The sequence below is a fragment of the Panthera onca genome, chromosome A3, assembly GCF_046562875.1.
Source record: "Panthera onca isolate mPanOnc1 chromosome A3, mPanOnc1 haplotype 2, whole genome shotgun sequence".
Lineage (NCBI taxonomy): Eukaryota > Metazoa > Chordata > Mammalia > Carnivora > Felidae > Panthera > Panthera onca.
Genome location: NC_138341.1, coordinates 110,914,390 through 110,937,365, shown reverse-complemented (window position 1 = coordinate 110,937,365; position 22,976 = coordinate 110,914,390). Strand labels below are relative to the sequence as shown.

The 22,976-nt window shown below is 49.5% G+C and overlaps 2 protein-coding genes and 5 non-coding genes across 8 annotated transcripts; 6 read left to right on the top strand and 1 right to left on the bottom strand.

Annotated features, from left to right (window-relative positions):
• Positions 1-7,359: 7,359 nt before the first annotated feature.
• On the top strand, positions 7,360-12,731 carry NOP56 (NOP56 ribonucleoprotein). The gene is made up of 12 exons (XM_060613920.2): positions 7,360-7,471; positions 7,625-7,714; positions 8,105-8,219; positions 8,775-8,936; positions 9,112-9,310; positions 9,678-9,865; positions 9,943-10,094; positions 10,272-10,372; positions 10,739-10,887; positions 11,119-11,240; positions 11,429-11,566; positions 12,273-12,731. Exons 1-12 carry the CDS (start codon positions 7,469-7,471, stop codon positions 12,645-12,647), a joined length of 1,794 nt encoding a protein of 597 aa, XP_060469903.1. The 5' UTR covers positions 7,360-7,468; the 3' UTR covers positions 12,648-12,731.
• On the top strand, positions 8,544-8,611 carry LOC132672828 (small nucleolar RNA SNORD110). Its single transcript, XR_009607722.1, has one exon. It is a non-coding gene; the product is annotated as a small nucleolar RNA SNORD110 (small nucleolar RNA).
• Positions 9,423-9,553, top strand: LOC132672782 (small nucleolar RNA SNORA51). The gene has a single exon (XR_009607688.3). It is a non-coding gene; the product is annotated as a small nucleolar RNA SNORA51 (small nucleolar RNA).
• Positions 10,435-10,519, top strand: LOC132672814 (small nucleolar RNA SNORD86). Its single transcript, XR_009607709.1, has one exon. It is a non-coding gene; the product is annotated as a small nucleolar RNA SNORD86 (small nucleolar RNA).
• Positions 10,952-11,022, top strand: LOC132672733 (small nucleolar RNA SNORD56). The gene has a single exon (XR_009607660.1). It is a non-coding gene; the product is annotated as a small nucleolar RNA SNORD56 (small nucleolar RNA).
• On the top strand, positions 11,287-11,358 carry LOC132672729 (small nucleolar RNA SNORD57). Its single transcript, XR_009607658.1, has one exon. It is a non-coding gene; the product is annotated as a small nucleolar RNA SNORD57 (small nucleolar RNA).
• A 1-nt stretch (position 12,732) lies between the features above and the next one.
• Positions 12,733-17,716, bottom strand: IDH3B (isocitrate dehydrogenase (NAD(+)) 3 non-catalytic subunit beta). Of its 2 annotated transcripts, none has more exons than XM_060613936.3 (12): positions 17,653-17,716; positions 17,444-17,524; positions 17,237-17,335; positions 17,016-17,136; positions 15,235-15,295; positions 15,026-15,158; positions 14,789-14,922; positions 14,592-14,694; positions 14,359-14,505; positions 14,015-14,109; positions 13,840-13,900; positions 12,733-13,180 (listed from the first exon to the last, which is right to left on the bottom strand). In XM_060613936.3, exons 1-12 carry the CDS (start codon positions 17,686-17,688, stop codon positions 13,094-13,096), a joined length of 1,158 nt encoding a protein of 385 aa, XP_060469919.1. In that variant the 5' UTR covers positions 17,689-17,716; the 3' UTR covers positions 12,733-13,093. The 2 variants fall into 2 exon arrangements, with proteins under 2 accessions (XP_060469919.1, XP_060469925.1); XM_060613942.3 differs by having other exon boundaries at positions 12,733-12,866.
• Between the last annotated feature and the right edge of the window lie 5,260 nt (positions 17,717-22,976).

Here is a 22,976-nt window from a genome sequence, read left to right as displayed (position 1 = left end):
GTTTTTATCTGTCAGGGGTTATTTCTGCAGTCAGATCCTTTCATTTCCGATAATCGCGCTCTATGACCATAAAGAACGTCGTTGTACACAGACTCACATAAGTAGGAACACATCTTTGGGGAAGATCAAGGAAGACACCTGATCTCGCCATGGCTTGCATACTCACAGAAACCGGGGTATGGTGCACCAGCCAGTAAGGGGAGCTGGGCCACGTACCAAGAGCATCCACTCTGCTGGTGACCCTCAATTCAGTAAACTCCCTTCAGACATTCTCGGGAGAGGCCCGCCCAAAGCTGAGACACCCAAGTTCCTATAAGGGATAATAAGAACAAAACCTGCACTGCAGAAAGGGACATTTGTCCTTTTTTGACCTTGGCAGAAAGTGGAGGAGGAAAAAGTCTCCCTTGAGAATTTATACCCACAAGGCAACCCTCACACAGAGGATCTCAGTTCCCACACCAACTGGGCATTCCCAAAACCTCATATGGAAAATTTTAATTTAAAGTGATCTTAGGTTCATAGCACCTCCGAGAAAGAGGGGGGCAGAAAGGCAAAGCAACAACAAACAATGTAACGAACAGAAAGCGTGTAAGATGAGAGAAATAGGATATATCAGCAATCAAAACAAATGCAAATAGACCAAGCCCTGCAGATAGAGGACAGAGATTATCAGATGAATATTTTATAATCCCATGTGCTGTTTCTAAGAGATACCTTTAAAACCTAAGGATAGAGTCAGTAGGGACTTTATCCCTTTTTGTTCCTAGGGAACAAAACTAAAATACAATCTTCAAAGGCAAAATCACCAGGGGTGTGAGGGCCATCCAATTTTGTAAGTTAGGCTTGTTTTTGAGTGCTGAGGGTTGCTGTTAAAGACAGCTCTCTGCAGCACTGTGCCAGGTAATTTATTCTGCGATGCAGTATTGATTTTAGAAAGCGTGAAGAAAGGCCCAAGATAATGGGTTGGGGCAGATGAAGTATACAGAGCATTACAGACATCTCTGTCACCGGACCATGTCTGCAAAATGAGCCATAGAAATCTGAGCTCCAAATTCCGTTAGAAAGATCCCACAAGTTGACACGTGTCAGACACACGTAAGTCAAGCACGGTGCTACAGGCTCAGAAATAACAGATATGATCACAGGCGTGGACGAGATCAAACATCCTGGAGGGGCGCCTGGGTGGCTCAGTCGGTTAAGCGTCCGACTTCAGCTCAGGTCATGAGCTCATGGTTCAAGGGTTCAAGCCCCGTGTCAGGCTCTGTGCTGACAGCTCACAGCCTGGGGCCTGCTTCGCCTTCCATGTCTCCCTCTCCCTGCCCCTCCCCCACTCATTCTCTGTCTCAAAAATAAACAGACATTAAAAGAAAATTTAAGATCAAAAATTTATGAACTCAATGATCTTCCTTGGACGCTTTTCATTCTTCTGTGTCTGTGGAAATATTGTTCATATGTGTAACTCATTACCAAAGACTGTTGCAGGGGTTCTTTCCACATTTGAGAAAAGGGCCAAGGAATTCCTGGAAGCCTTTCAAATTCAGTGTGAGGGTTTTCCATTCTAGAAATGAGTGTAGAGTGCCGCCATCTTGAGGTTGTTTCATGCAATTTCCTTTCCTGAAGTTCTCCCTACGCGCTGGAATTCAAAAAGCATATTCCATTTCCATAGGTCCCCAATAGTGTCGACAGGAGTGAAAACTCTGGGCTAACTTACACCAAAATGACACAGTGAGCCACAGCCTGGGCTAAATAAAAGCGGAATAGATGCTATAGAGTATGATTCTTCCCAGTGAATGGATAGTTCTATCTACAGGGAGAAAGAAAAGGCTCCAGGTGCCACATGGCTTTAAAGCTTGAACCTGGGGCGCCAGGGTGGCTCGGTCAGTTAAGCGTCTGACTTTGGCTCAGGTCATGATCTTGCAGTTTGTGGGTTTGAGCCCTGCGTTGGAACTCTGTGGTTGGAGCCTGGAGCCTACTTCGGATTCTGTGTCTCCCTCTCTCTCGCTGCCCCTCCCCTGCTTGTTCTTTCTCAAAAATAAACTTTAAAAAAATAAGTAAATAAATAAATAAAAGCTTGAACCTGGAACATGCCCAGGCAACCAGCACTCTTGTTCCATCCTATAGCTCATTTTGTTTTGTTTTTTTCAAACATTTCTTTTTTTTATGTTTATTTATTTTTGAGAGAGGGAGACACAGAGGGCGAGTGGGGAAGGGGCAGAGAGAGAGAGACCCAGAATCCGAAGCAGGCTCCGGGCTCTGAGCTGTCAGCACAGAGCCTGATGCAGGGCTCTAACCCACGAGCCGTGAGAGCCCAAGTCAGAAGCTTAATCTGCAGAGACCCCACCCCGATCTCTAAATGACCCACACATTCTTCTCGTAACTACCTAAAACCTCTTCTAGCTGTAAAGTCTTCCCCAGGAACTTCCCCAGGAAGTTGTCTTCCGGTCAGCCTCCCACACTATTGCACTAAAGCCCTTGGTGATGCTCCACTCCTGGGATTATAAAGTCTCCGAGGTCAGAGGTCACAGGTTAGCGTCACCCTGTCACCCTCGTATCTCTGCTGGATACCGCCTCTTCCCTGAGGGCCTGGGTAAAACGAAGCAACCTTCCGTATTGTTGCACTACACATTTACTTGATTTTTTTTTTATCTCCTCCTAGAATGTAAACTCTGCCATGGCAGTGACTTGGTTTCTTTACTACTGTCTCCAAAACACCTAGAAAGATACCTAGCATGCTATAGGGACAAAAAACCCCTTTTTCCCGTTTTTTTGTTGTTTTTTTTTTTTTTTGAGAGTGACTGAGTGGGGGGGGGGGGGGGGCGGGGGGAGAGAATCCCAAGCAGGCTCCATGCTCAGCAGGGGCTCGATTCCACAACCCTGGGATCATGACCTGAGCCAAAATCAAGAGACCGATGCTCAACCAACTGAGCCACCCAGGTGCCCTAAAATCTTTTTTTTTTTTTTTTTGGATGAATAGAAGAATTCACTGATGCTGTCACTTCTTGAATACCCAGATTCCTCATCCTGACTCCTGAACATCCTCATTCCTCCTCTGCAAAAAGACGTCGGATTGTACAGCATCCGAGGTGCCTGCTAGCTTGAAACCTACCTATATCCTCAAAGACTAGCCCAAAAAAGACTAGCTGAATTCAGTTGTTTAGTTTGGCTTCTGAGATGAATGGAGGTAGCTTTGGGCTCGCTTCTCTGCTCCCTCCCCCCACCACTTGCCACCAGCCCATCTTCCTGTCTGTAAGGTGTCTGCATGCTGAAAGAAATCACCTGGGCCTAATACAGGGCACCTGGGTGGCCCAGTTGGTGAAGCGTCTGACTCGATCTCAGCTTGGGTCTTGATCTCTGGGTCATGAGTTCAAGCCCGATGTTGGGTTCTACACTGGAGAAGGAAGGAAGAAGGGAGGGAAGGAAGGGGAGTCCCCTGGGCCTCATGCATATAAGGATGCCAGAGGTCAGGACCACATCAGGATCTACAAGACTGAGCTGAAATGATACAATCAGGGTAGTAAATCTGAGGTTAGGAAGTTCACCGGCTTATGGCACCCCCCCATTTTTGCAACAGCATCTTGCCTCCTTATCCAAAAAGTAAGCAACAGCCCTCACAGTGCACAACTGGATGCCACCGGGCAGCGATGGGTAGCCGAAGTTTTTCAAAGAAAAAGAGGAGGAAATAACGCTTAGAAAGCAGCAACAGGAAGCAGGGAGAACATCGACCTTTATCACCAGTCCAAATAACATGTGGGTCCTCACAGCATCCATAAAAGAAACTAGAATACATTTGGAACTGAATTGCGATGAAAATGTTGCACACCGAAAATGTGTAGACTACAGTGAAAGCAGTACTTTGGAGGGAATGCAGAATCAAAAAGAAAGGTTTACATTAATGAGCCAAATGAACCCATGTTTGCTGACTGATTCATGGTTATGGCTGCTTGGCAAATCATCCCCAAATGTAGTGGCTTTGAGCCACAACGTCATTTCTCACAATTCTGCAGGTAGATGGGGCTCAACAGGTGGTTCTTCTGCTGGCCTTGTGTGGGGTTGCTTGTGTGACGGCAGTCAGACGGTGGCTGGGGCGGGAACACTCACAATGGCTTTATCTACCTTCTTGACGGGGACAGCTGGAAGGCTGGGCTCAGTTGAGCTGCTCAGAAAGCTGGACCTGTCCATGAAGTCTCAGGGCCTTTCCTTCTCTACGAGGTCTCGCAAGCAGAGTGGCTGAATTTCTCATTAGGCAACTCAAGGCTCCGAAGAACGCAAAAGGCTGAGGCTTTGCCCTGGCACAGTATCACTGTTACCACATTCTATTGGCTAAAATGAATGAATCACAGGTCCAGCCTGGTTCCTTGTGGGAGGACTACACGAGGACCTAATGCCAGGAGGGATGGATCACTGGTGGTCATCTTTGGAGACGAGCTACCACAAGGTGATCCTGAGACACCAAGCCCTTAATCTTTCCTTTACTTCACGCTACAATGAGCACCTACAAACAACGTGATTGGATTCTCTGCCTTAGGAAGATCATTCTGGCAGTGGTGAGGAAGATGGCTTAGAGAAGGGGAAGCCAGAAGTTTTGCCACTTTGGTGGCAAAGAACTGAACCTAGGTAGGGATGAACCCAGCCCAAAGGGAAGGAAGCTATGGTCTCTAATATCACATGCTGCAGAGATGCCCATCGAGGTCAGGACCATGATGTATCAATGAGACAGCTTAGTTAAAGAGGTGGAGGTGAGCGGCCCCCGGGTGGCTCAGTTGTTTGAGTGTCCAACTTCAGCTCAGGTCATGTTCTCATGGTTGGTGAGTTCGAGCCTTGCACCAGGCTCACTGCTGTCAGTGACGCGCCCACTTCGGATCCTCTGTCCTCCTCTCTCTCTACCCCTCCCCTGCTCGCACTCTTTCTCTCTCAAAAATAAATAAAACATTAAAAAAAATAAGAAGCAAGGGCGCCTAGGTGGTGGTTCAGTCGGTTAAGCGTCTGACTTCGGCTCAGGTCACGATCTCGCATTTGGTGAGCTGGAGCCCCGCATCAGGCTCTGTGCGCAGAGCCTGGAGCCTGCTTCAGATTCTGTGTCTCCCTCTCTTTCTGCGCCTTCCCAGTTCACACTGTGTCTCTCCGTCTCAAAACTAAATAAAAATAAAAATAATTTGTTTAATTTAAAAAGCAAAGAGGTGGAAGTGAGGAAGCCAAAAGAGTAGTGTTAGTGGTCACACCACATCCCATCTAATCGCGTATTTCACTAGTTGAAGTGCTATTCTCTTCCGCCATTTCTGTAAGTTAGCCAACCACTGTAAGTTAGCTCTGTAAGTTAGCTCTACCACAGTTCCTTTATAACCAGACAGCTCAAATCTATGGTTAACTTTCAGCTCAGTGACTCGCAGGCCTCTTGAATTTAATCCATAGAAATGTATGTTTATATATATACACCCACACTATAAATTTGCATGTGTGCATATGGATTTTACATACATACATACGTATATATTTCTATGTATGCTTAGCTGAAGCAAACGTCTTACAGATCAATCCTCTGTAGGACCTACTATTATGTCCTATTCTCTTTCTTCCGATTTTTTTTAAGTTTATTTATTTATTTTGAGAAGAGAGAGAGTGTGCACAAGCAGGGGAGGGGCAGAGAAAGAGAGAGAGAGAGAGAGAGAGAGAGAGAGAGAGAATCCTAAGCAGGCTCTGCACTATCAGCACAGGGCCCAGTGTGGGGCTCCATTCTATGAACCATGAGATCTTGACCTGAGCTGAAATCAAGAGTTGGATGCTTAACCAACTGAGCCACCCAGCGCCCCACATCCTATTTTTCTAATGCTGGCCAAGAATGTCTAAATTAATTCTGCAATCCATTGATGCATTCTGACTTTACCTTGAAAACCCCTACTTTAGCAGGTAAGCACCTGTAACCCCGGGAATATTTAGGATTAAGTACAGAAATAATGAAAAAAATCAGTCATAGCATTAATATTTTCTGTTACATTTTGGAAACATCTACTTAATTTGGTATTTATAATTTAAGAGAATTTAACATACTGATGTATGTAACAGATTAATTTTGCAATTCCACTTTAAAATGTGAAAGAGTGGGGCACCTGGGTGGCTCCTTTGGCTGAACATCTGACTCTGGATTCTGGCTCAGGTTACCATCCACCGCCAACGGTCCAGGGTTGTGGGATCAAGCCCTGCCTCGGGCTCTCCGCTGAGTGTGGAGCTTGCATAAGATTATCCCTCTCACCCTCTGCCCCTCTCCCCTATTCACGCTCTCTAAAAAAAAAAAAAAAAAAAAAAAATTTAATGTGAAAGAGTAACTGATTCAGATTCATGACTGTACAAGAATATATGTAATAAGAATTTAATCACATTTTAAGCAATATTGAGATTATGAGATTTTAAGGTTCCTCCTATTTTTAAGAGTGAGCTCAGTACTTGGATTTTGTTTACCAAGGAAGTGTATTGCCTAAGAAGAAAATAGGTTCAATTTATAAATGCGCTTTAGTTATGGGGATATATGGAATAAAAATCCCCTTAAAATGATTTTTTTTTAATTTGCCAGCATATTTACTACTTTAGGATAACCAGGTTTGAGGTTTATAGCTCTAATATTCATTACTAAAGCAAAGGGAATTTCAAAAGTCACCAGATTGCCCAGAACCCCGTCCTAGAGGGCCTGGAAGCAGCTCCCATTCACCTGGAACTGGGCCTTCAACGGGGTGAGCAACACGTGGCCCTACCAAAGGAACTGGTTCTGCTTCAGCAGGGGAACCAGAAGCCGACCAAGGAACAGGTGAGACTGTCGTTCGTTTCTACTGTATCGCCTGCCACCCTCATTTTTTAAAGTAATAAACAAAATACAACCGAAAAGCTCGAAGCGGGCCACGAAAAGCCGTTTCCTCCGGGTCTGCGCCATCGCGCCCCAGGCCCCGCTTCCATCCGCGGGAGCAGTGTGGTCCCCGAGTGGGAGGCGGGGACGAAGGGGTCCCGGGAGGCGTGGGGAGCAGGGAGGGGTCCGGGGCTCTAGATCACCCGCGTTGCGGAAAGCGGGCTCGGCAACAGTTTCCGCGTGGGAATAGTCGCCGCGGCCCGCACGGGACCTCCCGCCCGGTCTCTGCCGAGCTCTGCATCCACAATTCCTATGATGAAGACCTGGGGCTGGAATATTATCTGGGAAAGCGCCTTCCCAAACCGCTTTGCGGCCTGCTGGCCAGGCCTCATCCCGCGCGTCCCCGGCAACCAAGCCGACCCGCGCCGCAGCGGAGGCCGCAAGGCAGCCCGCGCGCTCGCGCTCCCACCTCCCGCCCTCCGGGCGATACCACCGCGGCGCACCCCTCCGAAGGCCCGCAAAGGTATCGTCCCCGGTCTCTGATTGGCCGGCGGCGCGGAGGCGTGGCTTCCGGAGCCCGGTTCCGCGCGCCGGAGCCCACTCGCCGCATTGCGAGCCGGGCCAGGAGCGGGCGCCATGGTGAGGAGTGGTAGCGGGTCCGGGTGAGGCGAAGGCCGAGGTTTGGGCCTGAGTTCGGGCGGGAGCCCGGGCCGGGGCGGGAGTCTGGCCTGGGAGCGGGGCCGGGTGAACTCGGGAACCGCGCTGACGCTCGCGCCCCGGCTCCCGTTCCAGGTGCTGCTGCACGTGCTCTTCGAGCACGCGGTCGGCTACGCGCTGCTGGCGCTGAAGGAGGTGGAGGAGATCAGCCTGCTGCTGCCGCAGGTGAGTGGAAGTGGTGGGCTTGCCGGCCGCGCCACAGCTCCTCGGGCCGCCGGGCCCCGGCATGCACCGCGCGCTCCCACGTGGCCGGTCGCGCTTTAGGGGGTGCGCTGGGCCTGAAAGCTCCCGACTTGGCGGTGGGTGGGTGTGTGTGGGGGGGTCCTTACCTGCGTTCGTAATTAGTGTCGCGTTAGAAGCACTTGCAAGTAAGCCCCCCCCCCGGATTGCACCCCGTACGATGAAGCCGACCGGGATTCAGGGCCTATACTCCGCTCGTTTTCAAAGCGTTCGGTTGGTTCTTAAACATGCGTGCAGGGCTGAGAACCGCTGCTTTACTGCGCCCTAGAGGCAAGAGCCAGGGAAGAAAACCGCTCATCCTGTTTCTTCCCCAAGGTGGAAGAGTGCGTGCTCAACCTGGGCAAGTTCCACAATATCGTTCGTCTCGTGGCCTTTTGTCCCTTTGCCTCGTCCCAGGTTGCCTTGGAAAATGCCAACGCTGTGTCTGAAGGTGAGTCGGCCACCACCAAGTATTTTACAGAGATAAGTCGATGTTATTTCTTTGTGGGCCTTCTAGAGATAAGTGCTCCATAGGTGAAATCCGGTAGGGTGGCATGGTTTGATGGTAAAGGTGGTTCTCTGGTAATTGTCGAAGTGCTTGGAAAAGGCGGTTTTGATACAGAAGAGCCAAGAAAAAAAGATTATTCCAGAAGGCACATCAGGCACTAAATGCTTATTTACACAGCGCCCTAGGGTGTGTTGAAGGCTTCAATTATATATTGCACACGCTTGCAATTGGACCTGAGTCCTGTTCCTTCCATGGTTGATGCAGGCTTTGCAGTGATGACGTGAATCTGTCAATCCCCTGAGTGCAATCATTGATGTCTCCATGTCTCTGAGCAAAGCCTGAAGCAAGGAAGGATCTAGGTGTGCCATCCCAGCATGCCCTGTGGGACCAACATAGGATAAGTCTATCACTTAATCAGCGTTTAGGGTGACAGGATCCCTTTTATGAGTTAAGCATTCTTCAGTATGTTAGTGGAAGCTCTCTGTTCTCTGCCCTGAGGTGTTGTTCACGAGGACCTCCGCCTGCTCTTGGAGACACACCTGCCGTCCAAAAAGAAGAAAGTACTCTTGGGGGTTGGAGACCCCAAGATCGGTGCTGCTATACAAGAAGAGTTAGGGTACAACTGCCAGACTGGAGGCGTGATAGCTGAGATCCTGCGAGGTGGGACTGCTATTAACATTCACTACATTCGTGGCATCTCTGAGGGGGGATCTGGAAACTTAACAGGGTGCTTAGCCTAAGGTTGCTTCTGGGAAGCCCTTCTGCTTGGCTGGTGCCCGTGGGTGCAGAGGTTGGCTTAGAACCTTCCCTTGCTCACAGTCTCGCTCTCCTCCAGGGGTTCGTCTGCACTTCCACAACCTGGTGAAGGGTCTGACAGATCTGTCTGCTTGTAAAGCCCAGTTGGGGCTGGGACACAGCTATTCCCGTGCCAAAGTTAAGTTTAACGTGAACCGGGTAGACAATATGATTATCCAATCCATTAGTCTCCTGGACCAGCTGGATAAGGACATCAATACTTTCTCCATGCGTGTCAGGTAAAGAGCCTGAGCAACCCCTGAGAAGGGGGTCTTTGGCCTGTGGTTTAACTAATTTGAATGCTGAGGTCAGGACTGGCTCCTGCCGGCAAAACTGCATGGGGTGGGGCTGAGCCTCCCGGTGCTTACCACAGGCTGTGTTCTTACACTGACTGTACAGAAAGAGGAGGCAGAGTAAATCCACCCATATACACCCCAGCCCAGGTGCTTTGCCTGGTCTGTATTGTGAATGGGGGGACATGGAGTTGACGTTTTAAATCTGACTTGTTTCCTGTTCTTCAGGCAAAGAATAGAAATGGAGAGGGTTGAGGCTATAGCTTTGAGACCTGGCAGCTGGGCAGGGAGTGACTGTGCTGGCTTTTTGCAGGGAGTGGTACGGGTATCACTTTCCTGAGCTGGTGAAGATCATCAATGACAATGCTACATACTGCCGCCTCGCTCAGTTCATTGGAAACCGAAGGGAGCTGAATGAAGACAAGCTGGAGAAGCTGGAAGAGCTGACAATGGATGGAGCCAAGGCTAAGGCTATTCTGGATGCCTCGCGGTCCTCCATGGGTCAGTACAGCTTAGTGGCCGGAATAAGTTTGGGGCTGTGAATATCTGGTCTTGCATTCACTCTTGGTGTCCCTTAGGCATGGACATATCAGCCATCGACTTGATAAACATCGAGAGCTTCTCCAGTCGTGTGGTGTCTTTGTCAGAGTACCGCCAGAGCCTACATACTTACCTGCGATCCAAGATGAGCCAAGTAGCCCCCAGCCTATCAGCGCTAATTGGGGAAGCGGTGCGTCATGGGGAACACAACATGGGGTTAAGGACTATTACAACAGAGGTCCATACTGCTGTATTTTCTGACCCATTGTTAATCTTCCCCAGTTGCACTTGATGACGGGTGAAGCGGAATTATGCAGTTGGTAGAGTGGCAATTCCAGCTTCTCTAATTCCTTGAATCCTTTTCTAGGTAGGTGCACGTCTCATTGCTCATGCTGGCAGCCTCACCAACCTGGCCAAGTATCCAGCGTCCACAGTGCAGATCCTTGGGGCTGAAAAGGCCCTGTTCAGGTACCAGTGAGGGCACCTGCCCACACACAGGTGCCACTTGCGGTGCCCACTGCTTGTTTGGGGATCACGGTGATGGCTGACCAGGGCTCCCTGACCTATACAGACCTCTGCTATGGGGTGATGGCCAGTCCTGGTGTCTGAGTGATTCCCAGGGCCCAGCAAAGGGACCAGATTTCCAGGTCAGCGACATTGGATGCCTTCCCTTTGCCTCTGGGAGCTGTGGGTTGGCATGAGGTGGGGGTGTAGAGACCCAGTCCAGCCTAAGGCTCACTTTGGAGACTGGGAGCACGGGAGGGGAGGAGCTGCCTCGGCTGGTGGGGTTGAGATTTCTGATCTTAAACTCCCCACTAAATATTCTTCTCCCAGAGCCCTGAAGACAAGGGGTAACACCCCAAAATATGGACTCATTTTCCACTCCACCTTCATTGGCCGAGCAGCTGCCAAGAACAAAGGCCGCATCTCCCGATACCTGGCAAACAAATGCAGTATTGCCTCACGAATTGATTGCTTCTCTGGTATGGGTGGGGGGGTTGGAGGAGAAGGGGCTGGGAGGAGGGGAGGCTGACTACCTAGCAGCTTCTACAATGATGGCAATATTTTTCGTCAACAGCAGTTCACCTAGTGAGTGTTGATACCTTGGGTCTGAGTGAAGCTGAGGGTAGAGGGAATACGGTGGGGAGAAGCTGGCCCTTTAGGAGCTGACAGGCTTTGTTTACCCACACGCACGCGCACACACACACATCCAGAGGTGCCCACAAGTGTATTTGGGGAGAAGCTTCGAGAGCAAGTTGAGGAGCGGCTGTCCTTCTATGAGACAGGAGAGATTCCACGAAAGAATCTGGATGTCATGAAGGAGGCGATGGTTCAGGTCAGTTTGGGCTTTGCTGGGTGGGGGGAGGACCAGAGCTGGCTGTTGGAGGTGATGAACTGGCTTAGCCTGACTTTGTAGAGTGGAGGCAAAAAAACTGATTTAATGAGCCTGATCCAGTGAAGCTGGAAAGGAGGCCTAGAGAACCTGCAGTCTTCAGGGCCTTTTCAGCACTTTTCTTTGGCCAGGCAGAGGAAGCGGCTGCTGAGATGGCCAGGAAGCTGGAGAAGCAGGAGAAGAAACGCTTGAAGAAGGAGAAGAAACGGCTGGCCGCCCTTGCCCTCGCGTCTTCGGAAAACAGCAGTAGTACCCTGGAGGAGTGTGAGGTCAGTGGGCAGGCCAACCCTCAGCCCAGGGTGAAGGCCCTGGGTATAGGGTTCTTGACAGCAGAACAGAGGATGTGCTACCTCACATCATGGTCTCAAGTCCAGGCTTTTGGACTAAAATCAGGACCTGAAACATCTCAAACTACCTCTTGATTCTATAGGAAGGAGATAGGTGCTGAGAGAACTGGCTCAGGAGCCCAGAGAGCTGGTTGTAACACACCCGGTCCCTGGGCAAGTGTTCTGTCCTCGGCTGCCTCCCAGGAGTCCTCAACCGGGGGTAGTGTAAATTCCTGCTCTGCGTGTTCTCAGACGTGTGTCCGGAGGTTGTAGCATTTCACAGTGGGGCTTGGGGCAGGGAGGTCTCCACGATGTGTGCTAGGTTAGGGTCCTCCCCAGGATTTTCATGCAGCGCCCAGTTTGTCAAGTAGTCTTTCAGGGTCCCCTTTGGAACATAGCATGATGGTTCTATTGTGTGTTTTTCTATAGCTATTTCATGGGCTTAGACAGCAACATATCCTCCTTAAGTGGGAGTCCCCTTGGGGATGGGTTTGCAGCGTCTTGCCTATAGTTAGAAATCCTTTCCGAAACACTGGGCGATTTTCACACTATTCCCACCAGTTTCTCTGCCCTATTTAGTTGCTGGAATTTTCAGAGGTGCGCACATGCATACGACAGAAGATAGTTTCATGCCCATTTTTCTCTTTAGGAGATAAGTGAGAGACCCAAGAAGAAGAAAAAGCAAAAGCCCCAGGAGACTCCTCAGGAGAACGGAATGGAAGACCCATCGGTTTCTGTCTCCAAACCCAAGAAAAAGAAATCTTTTTCCAAGGAGGAGCTGGTTAGTAGTGATCTTGAAGAGACCGCTGGCAGCGGAAGTCTTCCTAAGAGGAAGAAATCTTTCCCCAAAGAGGAACCAGTTAGTGATGCCGAAGAGGCAGCAAACAGGAGCATCCCTAAGAAAAAGAGGAAATTCTCTTCCAAGGAGGAGCCACTCAGCAGTGGACCAGAAGAGGCTGTTGGCAGCAAGAGCAGCAGCTCCAAGAAAAAGAAAAAGCTCCAGAAGTTCTCCCAGGAAGATTAGAGCGGACATTTTCCCGGTGGGGCATAACCCACATGGCATTTCCCAACCCATCCCTTATATCCCAATAAAAACAAATTCACAGGAGTCCGTATATTTGTTTTATTGAACACCTTACATGGCTATGGGTGTGGATGGGACCTACTGGTGAGGCAGAGCACCAATGACCGCCTCAGTGAAGTCTTGGCAGGTGGCATAGCCACCCATGTCAGAAGTTCGAACCTGTAGGGGAGAATGGTCATCATCCCTGTGGCCTAGGCCCCATCCCTAGGCGGCCCCCTACCCCCACCTAGTAATACACAGGTCCCTAAGGAAGCCAGCCCCAGGACAACCTAGGCTCTGCCCAGATGATTATGGTCTAAAAGGTTTAAGAGCTCTTCTCTGGTCCACTGTACTGAAGGGAGGTGTAGGTAGTATGGTCCTTGTGAGGTTGGAGGGAATAAAGGGGTTTAGCCCCCGTGGGGGTGCAGGTGGCCGATGACAGACTTGATGAAGTCGGTTGTGGTACTGTAGCCGCCCATGTCTCGAGTCCGCACCTACAGCCACCACCGGCAAAAGCCGTGGGGAAGAAGAGAAGAGAGCCCATGAAGGGGGGATAGGGCAATGTGATGGGCATGGAATCCAAGAAGGAATGACAAGGCCAGAAAGAAGATGCAATGCAGCAGAATCGCAAGGAGGTGGCCAGGTTTGGAAGAGCATGGGCTCCCCCACTCCTGTCTGGGCCAGAGCCACTATCAGAGCTATGCTGCAGCCTGAGCAGGATGGGAGGGAGGCTGAGGGTGAAGTGAGATGGGAGATGCAAATCCTGGAGGACTTCAGACCACGTGGGAGGACGGAAGGCAGGGGAATGCAGATGAGGAAGGGCTTGCAGGTGTGGAGAAGCAGACACCTGTGCCTCATCCTGCCTGCTACCTCCCTCTGCTCCTCTGGCCCCCACACCCTCCCCCAGACAGCAGCCACAAAAGAGCCGATGGATGGAGCAGGAAAGAGGGCATAGCAGACAGTAACCAAGAGGCAAAGGAGACTCAGAGGATGAAACAGCCAGGAGAAGGAAGGTGAGGAACAGCCCTGAGAGCTGCAGGGGAAGATCAGAGCGCAGAAGATGTTCTGGGGACCTGGAGGGAAAGGAGGCCCCGATTCAGGTTCCCCAAAGAGGAGTGCTGAGGCCCTGAAACCCACAGCCTTTCTAACTCACCTTGCCAACTTTGATCACCTTCTTCACGGCATCTGCAATCATGTTGGAGTGATACTCAAGACTGTCAATGTAGACAGGAAGAAACTGAGATTCTCCCCACATCATCCCCCTGATTTCCCCACCTGTGCTCCCCCTTAAAACACCCAGCCTCCTGCCCCAACCCACCAACACCTACTTGAGATGCCGCAACATGTTGGAAGCTGACAGCAGCATGGCTGTGGGGTTGGCTATGTTCCTGCCCACTGCCTGGGCAAATGGGTGCCGGGCGCCCTGTGGAGAGAGAGCAGGCCAGAGTCACTAGGAGCAGAGGTTACGCAGAGGCTGAGGTCAGGGAAGGGCACTGAGGAAGAGAGCTCAGGTCAGATACCCAGGGTAGAAGCATAAGGCAGTGGGGGGAAGAACACACCAGGGTCACTGAGGAGGGGGATGCATCGGAGGGCAGCTGTCAAGGGACCTGAAGTCAGAAGCCAGGCATGCAGAGAGGGCCGGGGGGCGAAGAGAAGAGGTGACCTCACGTACCGTCTCAAAGACCGCATACTCTGCGCTATAGCTCTCACCAGGGACCACACCAGCTCCCCCAACCAAGCCAGCAGCCAGATTGTCAATAATGTTCCCGTAGAGATTGGGCATCACCAGCACATCAAACTGGTAAGGATTCTGCACCAGCTAGGAGGCAAAATGGCGGCATGGAGAAGTTCTGCTCCGTGCCCATCCCGGACACTCTGAGGGTAGAGACACGGGGAGGACATTACCTGCATGCAGCAGTTGTCTATGATCATTGTCTCAAACTTGATTTTGGGGTACAGTTCAGCAACTTCCTCACAGCACTGCAGGAACAACCCATCCCCAAGTTTCCTGTCCGTGGGCCAAAGGGAACAGATTCAATCAAGAAAGTGCAAGGGGCTACCTTCTCAGGGGCTCCTATCCCATGCAAAGACATGTCCCTCACATGATGTTGGCCTTGTGAACAGCCGTGACCTTGCCCCGCCCCTTCTTGGTGGCATAGTCAAAGGCAAACTTTGCAATCCGCTGAGATTTGGTTCGGGTGACGATCTTCAAGCACTCAATCACACCCCTTGCACTCTGGATAAGAAAAGAAAAACAGCCAGGTGACCCTGAAAACAAGGGAAGGAGCCATGCCGCTCTCTCCCTTCACCCCTGCCCTCCCCAGTTTCCAGGGCCTCACCTCGTGTTCCAGTGAGCTGTACTCCCCTTCTGTCTGCTCTCGAATGATCACGAGATCTAGATTGTTGTGTCGAGTCTTGTACCCAGGAAGCGATTTCACGTGGACTACGTTGGCAAACAAGTCCAACTTACGCCTGAGGGTGGGGCAGAGCCATCAGCACTCTGCCTGGTGCCCCAGGACTCCTCTGACCCACGGCCCCCGCCACTTACCTCAGTCGCATATCGTAGGAGGCCAGTTCTCCCTTATACTCCATCGGGGTATGGATCTTTCCTGTGTAAACAAAGGGGGAGGGGGAGGGCACAGGCTAAGACCAAGGGAACCCAGATCAGTGTCCAACCCTCTCAGTGACATGATGCAACCCAGACTCTCCTCTCCCACTCCCAAATCACTGACTCTTAAATGCCTCTGGAGACAAGAAACTGATGCTTGCAGGTCTATTTGACATTTTTTCAACCAATACTTATTGAATACTGACCATGTATCAGGTACTAGGGATATCAACCAAAAAACACAATACACAATTCCTGTCCTCAAAACGTAAACAAGACATTGGGAAAGACGAATAATATGAAAGACACGATAAGTACCACAGGAGAGGTATTAATGTCGTACACAGAAGCACAGAATAGAAATTCTCTCTTGTAATATCAAGAAATTTATGAAAACAGCTGGCACTTCAGCCAAATCTTAGGTTAAGTGGGTAGAGTAGGTTGAATAGTGAGCCCACAAGAAATGTCCATGCCCTAACCCTCAGAACCTGTAAGTGTGACCTTATTTGGGAAAACGGTGTTTATAGACATAATTAAGGATCTAGAGATGAAATCATCTTGAATTACGGTGGGCCCGAAATCCAGTGTCAAGTCTTTATCCAGGAAACAAAAGAGAAACAGATACACAGACACAGTGGGAGAAAAGCTGTTCGAAAAATGAGGCAGAAATTGCAGCGATGCATCTACAAGCTAAGAAACACCAAGAGCCACCAGTAGCTGGAAGAGGCAAGGAATGATTCTCCCCTAAGCCTTCAGAGGAAGCCTGGCCAACACCTTAATTTTGGGATTCTAGCCTCCAGAACTGTAAGAGAACATATTTGTTACTTTAAGACACTAACTTTCAGGTGATTTCTACAGTAGCCCTAGGAAACTATAGCAGGGTAAGTGAGGACTATTCTAACAGCATCAAAGGAAGAACATTCCGGGCAGAAGTAACAATGTAAATCAAGATAGTATTTGAAAACTAACAGTCCAGTGTGCCCCAAGCACACAACAAGTGTTATTGAAATGAGGGCAGAAAAGCTGAAAGTCAGCTTACGAAGAACTTACTCTCCCACGCTAAGGCAGGGTCTGGCAAAGCCATGTCGGTCTTTCCAAAAGAACAGATGCAGAAGACAGATTGTAGGGGCAGAACTGCAAGCCAAAAAAAACTCTAATAGGGAGATTAAAGCAGGGAAGGAGGGGGGAAGACAAAAGAAAAGAGGAAGCTAGAAATGGCATTCAAGAAACACAATTAACAAGATTTGATGACCCATGATATAGCCCCCTGACAGACTTCAAACCCTTGAAACCCTCCTGCACAGGCAGCTCACATTATCTCTCAACTCCTGGGTCCCAAACAGAAGAAACAAATGGCCACCACAAAATAGTGATGGGAGCCTGGGGGACTTAAGGTGTTAGTATGTGCCAAAAGAAACTTAAAGAACGTTTGCTCGCGTGATTTTATTTAAAAAAAATTTTTTTTTTAACGTTTTATTTATTTTTGAGACAGGGAGAGACAGAGCATGAACGGGGTAGGGTCAGAGAGGGAGACACAGAATCCGAAACAGGCTCCAGGCTCCAAGCTGTCAGCACAGAGCCCGACGCGGGGCTCGAACTCACGGACCCCGAGATCATGACCTGAGCCGAAGTCGGCCGCCCAACCGACTGAGCCACCCAGGCGCCCCAACTCGCGTGATTTTAAAAGGCATATGGGTGGAATAGCAAGGGGGCACACGTACCAATGATGGCCACCTTGTTCTCCTTCATGGAACTCAACACCTGCTCCAGCTTCTCCTCAGATGCCATATTCTGCACCTCGCTCAGGTGATGCTCCTGGAACTCCACTGGGACAGAGGCAGCCTTCAGGGACAGGTCCCCAAAATCTCTGGGTCACGATGGGGTAAGTCCTTTCCAACCCGCCCCATTAGTGTGTCCTGGCTGATTCCCCGACGTCACTCACCTTGAACACCTCCTTGACAGCGTGCATCAGTTCAGGCCCCACGCCGTCGCCTGGCAGCATGGTCACGGGAAAGGCGCCCTCCACCCTCATGTCCTCAGCCTGCCAGCGGGACCATCAGAGCTACAGCTGGGGTGGGAGCACTGGTCCCGGGGAGCGGGGGACGAGGGGACAGGCGCGTGGACAGACCGGAGCCGGACTTTCCCTTACCTGGCTTCGAGAGGCGGCGTGCGCCACGGCAGAGGTACACAGGTTCCTCCATGTCCCGGAATTCGGGGCGGCGACCAGCGCCTGAGACAGAGACGCACACGCCCGTGAGGTCGGGTACGGGGGTCCCACACCCCGAATACTGCAGTGAGCCTGGTACACACCCGCCACACCCCCACCCGCCCCCGGCACGACCTGACCCCAGGCCTCACCCGGGTCAGCCAGCGGACACCGCTGAGAGCCGCCATGTCCTCCGCAGGAAGTCGCGGGGGAAGTGACGTCAGAAGCCCGCGCGGGCCCGACCCCGATTTCCGGTCTGTTGTAGGGCAGTGGGCGAGTCTCCATTGCCCGGACCAACGCTAGCCGCTCTCTGCTTTCCTTCTGCTCTTGACTCTTCTGCTTATCCCTTGCCGTGGAGCGTGAAGGGACACACACACTTTGCTACTTTGTTTTGGGGCTCCATATTTAATTTATGTTGAAACTAACACTAAAGGAGAATATGAGATTTCATGCTTAGGGAACGAGTGCCGGAGTTTAACGGGGTGAGAAACAATACTGAGGAATCTGTCCTTTCTTAATGTTTTTGTCTCTATGCCATGGTAACTCTTTTAAGCAATACGCACTGAACATTCCGTATGTCAGGGACTAAAAACATTAATGAACACAACACAGTCCTTGGGGGAAGGTTGTGTGTCTGGTTTCTCCGGCAGTCTCCTAGCCTGCCCAGTTACTCTGTATTAATCACATTTCCTCGTTGTTTCTTCCTATGTGGTCTTGTTCTTTGCTCTGACAGTTGTTTCCCTAAAAGTGTGTCCCAGGCCTCGACCACCCTGGGCAGAACCATTAGTTGGAGACAGAAATTATCTCAAGCATGTAAGTGGGACCAAAGGGAAATTTTGAACTGATTTTCTTAAGATTTTATTTTAAAGTAATCTCTACACCTAATGGAAGGCTCAAACTCACAACCCTCAAGATCATGAATCAAAGGCTCTACCGACTGAGCCAGGCAGGTGCTCCCAGACTGCTTTTTTTTGTGATTTTTTAATGTTTATTTGTTTTTGAGAGAGAGAGAGGGGAGGGATAGCGAGAAGGAGACACAGAATCCAAAGCAGGCTCCAGGCTGTCAGCACAGAGCCCGACAGGGGGCTCAAACCCACAAACCATGAGATTATCTGAGCTGAAGTCCCTATGCTTGACCAACTGAGCCACCCAGGTGCCCCCATATTGATTTTTTTAATTCCATTCACGTGCTGCTTTCAGATGACCTGCCTAAAAACAAAACGACACAGGAGGATTTTGCCTAAACCGATATTCTAGCAGTGTGGTTTTGGATCACCTGTCCCAAGTGGACCAGTGGTACTTGTTTTTTGTTTTTAATTTTTTTTTAACATTTATTTTTGAGAGACAGAATGAGACAGAGCACAAGTTGGGGAGGGGCGGGGGGGGGGGGTGGTGAGATACAGAATCTGACGCAGGTTCCAGGCCCTGAGCTGTTAGCACAGAGCCTGACGCTGGGCTCAAACTCACAGACCGCAAGATCATGACCTGAGCCGAAGTTGGCCGCCCAACCGAGCCACCCAGGCGCCCCAGCAGCACTTGTTAAAGATGCAGACTTAGGAGTTCTACCCCAGACTTGCAGAATTTGAATCTCAAGGCCGGGGCACCAGAAAATACATTTTTAACAGGCACCCCCAGATGATACACTGAAAGTTAAATACTAGCTCTCTGTAATTTATATACTTCATCCATCAAAAAAAGGTGCAGGGCATTCTGGCAGCCGAAGGGAGGGAATGTAGTCTTCTAAATTTTTTTAAATGTTTACTTATTTTTGAGAGAGAGAGAGTGCGTGAGCGGGGAAGAGAGAAAGGGAGAAACAGAATCCAAATGAAGCAACCTCCAGACTCTGAGCTGTCAGCACAGACCCGGATGCGGAGCTCAGACCCACAAACCACAAGATCACGACCTAAGCTGAAGTCGGACACTTGACCAACTGAGCCACCCAGGTGCCCAGGGGAATGTAGTCATTCTATTCTTAGGGACCAAGTACAGGCTTTGTGCTTCCTTCTCTGCATTCCTTTAGACAGCGCAATCTCTACAGTCGTGGGATGAAAAGATTTATAGATTTTTAAAGATTAAGTAGGAGCCTTGAGCAAACGACAAGTGCTGTGTAAATATAAGGCTGTTGTAAATTTATAGTTAATATAATTAATGTACACTATTAATATAATGTACTCCTCCATCCCCATTCATATATTTCCATGAAACAAATCAAACCACAGAGCATCGCCACATTGTTCCCGTAGACTCCCTAGTCCCACCTTCCACACTGCATTGCCATCCACCACCACTTTTCTCCTCCAAATATTACTCTTTCTGATGAAGTGAGAGATTTACTTTTCTTAGAAATCTATATCCTCTTACTTGAGGAAATTTAAGGTGGAAAAGAAGAGGGATGTGCCATCTTGATCCAATCTCTGGTAATAACCTAATTTTTATCCCCCCAAAATGTTAATTTTCTTTTCTTTTCTTTTCTTTTTTAGAGGGGGGCAGAGAGAGAGGGAGAGGGAGAATCCCAAGCGTTGAGCAGGGAGCTGGATGTCGGGCTCGATCTCACAACACTGAGATCATGACCTGAGCTGAAATCAAGAGTCGGATCCTCAACCAACTGAGCCCCCCCCACCCCCTCCCCCAAAATACTAATTTATCTTGAAGATAACTATGTTATTTTCATCCCTAAATTCTGCCCAGCCTGACATTCAAGCAATATCTGCTAACTGATGTGACACCCTGTAGCTACCCACAGGGTGACTCCAATTGACTCAAGCCAAGAAGATGAGACCATCACTGTCTGGAGGCCATTGCGTCTTCCCTAGGAGCTTGGTGAGTTCTCCTGGCCTTCAAGTCCCCAAGGAAGTCATCTCTCACTGATACTGCCTGACAACAGGGAAGTTTAGTCAGGACCCTTGAAAAGTTCCTCAACCAGTCTCTTGGGCAGGGGAGAGAGGTTAAACCATCTGTTTAACTGTTAAGTTAAACAAAGCATGTAGTGCGAGGCTGAGTGAATTGAATGTCAGTTTCCTAGGCCTAGAAATCCTCTAGTACGGAGGTCCTAAGCTGGGGTCCACAGAGCCTATAGGTGTCCACGAATACAAATCAGTATCATGAACTTCAATGGGGAAAATCCAAAAATCACATCTTTGTTCTTACTAACCTCCAACTGAAATTTAGCATTTCCTTTCACTATGAAGGTAGAATGAAATTTTAGTTCTACCTCTAGTACCCTTGACTTGGTTACTAATAAAGATTATATTTCACTCCGCATTTCACTTAGGCCCTGCATGGCCTAACCCCCCAGGCATCTCTCTGGCTCTTGGAGGCTCCTCTTGTCCATAGACAACCCACCAGAGAAGGGGGTAAATGTGAGCACTTAACAACTAACATCTGAAGCAGTTGGGGAAATGGATACACCTGCTGACAGAAGATCTGAACCAGGCAGCTACCACCCTGTGGAGGTGAGATGAACATGGCATGCTGGGACACAGTGAGGAGAGCAGGCATGTTTGAGGAGGTGATGTAGAGTGAGGAGTAGTGAGTGAAACTGACACAAGTCTTAGGGCTGAGAGAAATCGGAATTTATGGGCAATACCAAGGACCCTGTTGGGATGGCAATGTCAATTTATCATGGTATGGTACAATTGTGTGCGATTTCACGGAGAAAACTAATTCTTGGGTTCACCCAAAAATATTTTTTGGCCAGAGAGAGGTACAGGGGAGTTGAGGGTGTTGGCAACATGAAGTCCAGGGGGAAGAAAAGACAGAAGCTAATGGATAAGCAGGTGAGGAGAGGATCAAAGATCCCAAGATATTCTAAGAGTAGTGCTCGTGGGAGTCACTGAGCAGTAAGTTGGAAGGGAAGGAGGGATTCTCCACCAGCAATAATGAAGCAGTAATGAACTGGGAATAATGAAGTCCCAGACGGGGCTGTCAGAGCGGGTGCTAGAGAGAGCTCAAGATGACTCCTACAGAAGAGGACTCGGACCCACAATTATTGGATGGGTCATCAGTGTCCCCATGGGAGTCACCCATGATAGTGTCATCAGCTGAGGCAGGGGAAGGGCGAGGATTCAGGTGCCAGAACCTTCCCCTGAGAGCGGGAGAGACCAGGACGCCAGTCATGTCAGAAATGAGAAAGGTGGTGTCAGTGACCGGCAAGAACCCTCAGAAAGTAGGGCTGCTCTTTTCTGTGAGAGAAACAGAGAGAGCGAGTGGCGGAGGGGCGGAGAGAAAGGGAGGAAAGAATCCCAAGCAGGCTCGGCACTCAGCAGGAGCTCACCCGAGGGGCTTAATTTCAAGACTATGAGACCACGACCTGAGCCAAAATCAAAAGTCGGACATTCAACCAACCGAGCCACCCAGGCGCTACGCTTGGATATTTTTAATTAGTAAATTATTACATTCCTTTTAAAAAATATTATAAATTATAAAGAAGGCCAGAGTTTCTTAGCACCCCAGCCACAGCCCCCAAACCACCTGCCCTATCTCCAGAGGCAGGTTCTCACCTCCTTCAAAACCTTTCTCCTGTGCATGTACAGCACCCAGAGTATATAGTATTGTTTTTAGTGGATGGGTGTGCACTTTAGAAGAACTGTCCAATAATGCACTTTTTTTCACTCAATACTATGTCTTAGAAATCTCGGGGCGCCTGGGTGGCTCAGTCGGTTAAGCGGCCGACTTCAGCTCAGGTCATGATCTCGCGGTCCATGAGTTCAAGCCCCGCGTCAGGCTCTGTGCTGACAGCTCAGAGCTTGGAGCCTGTTTCAGATTCTGTGTCTCCCTCTCTCTGACCCTCCCCCGTTCATGCTCTGTCTCTCTCTGTCTCAAAAATAAATAAACGTTAAAAAAAAAATTTAAAGAAATCTAAGATACCATGTTTTAGAAAACAAGCAGACTCGTTTTGTTTTGCTGCACGGTATTGTATAATGTCTGTTTACTAAATTTATCGAGCCTTTCCCAAGTTGATGGATATTTCGGTGGTTTCTAGTTTGGGCCATTAACAGCAATATTGCTGCGTAAATCTGATTTTCTTGGTACACGTGATAAACATTACAGAGTGCCCCCAAAGCATCTGTACTCATGTATGTGTTACAGGTTGTGAATATGTTCTGCCGTGATAAACAGAAAACTCATTAAACAAATAAGGGTTTGGGTTTTTTCCCCCTCATTTCTGAATTTAAGGAGTCACTGGGGTTGGTTTAACTGCTTGGTGACACCCCCTGAGGCCCCAGCTTTCTGACTTTGCAGTCTGCTAACCTTAGCGTGTTGTATGATAACCTCATCCTTGGTGCCTCATAATCACCATATGGCTGCTGCAGCTCTAGACATCACTTCTGCATTCAGCTGGGAAGGGGAAGAAAGAAGAGGCCCAGCCACATCTGCTCTTTCTAACCAGAAATGTAAAAGCTTTCCCAGAAACCCTCTCGGCAGATTTCCACTTAGGAATCACAGGTCAGAACTAGGTCCATGACCACTCTGACTG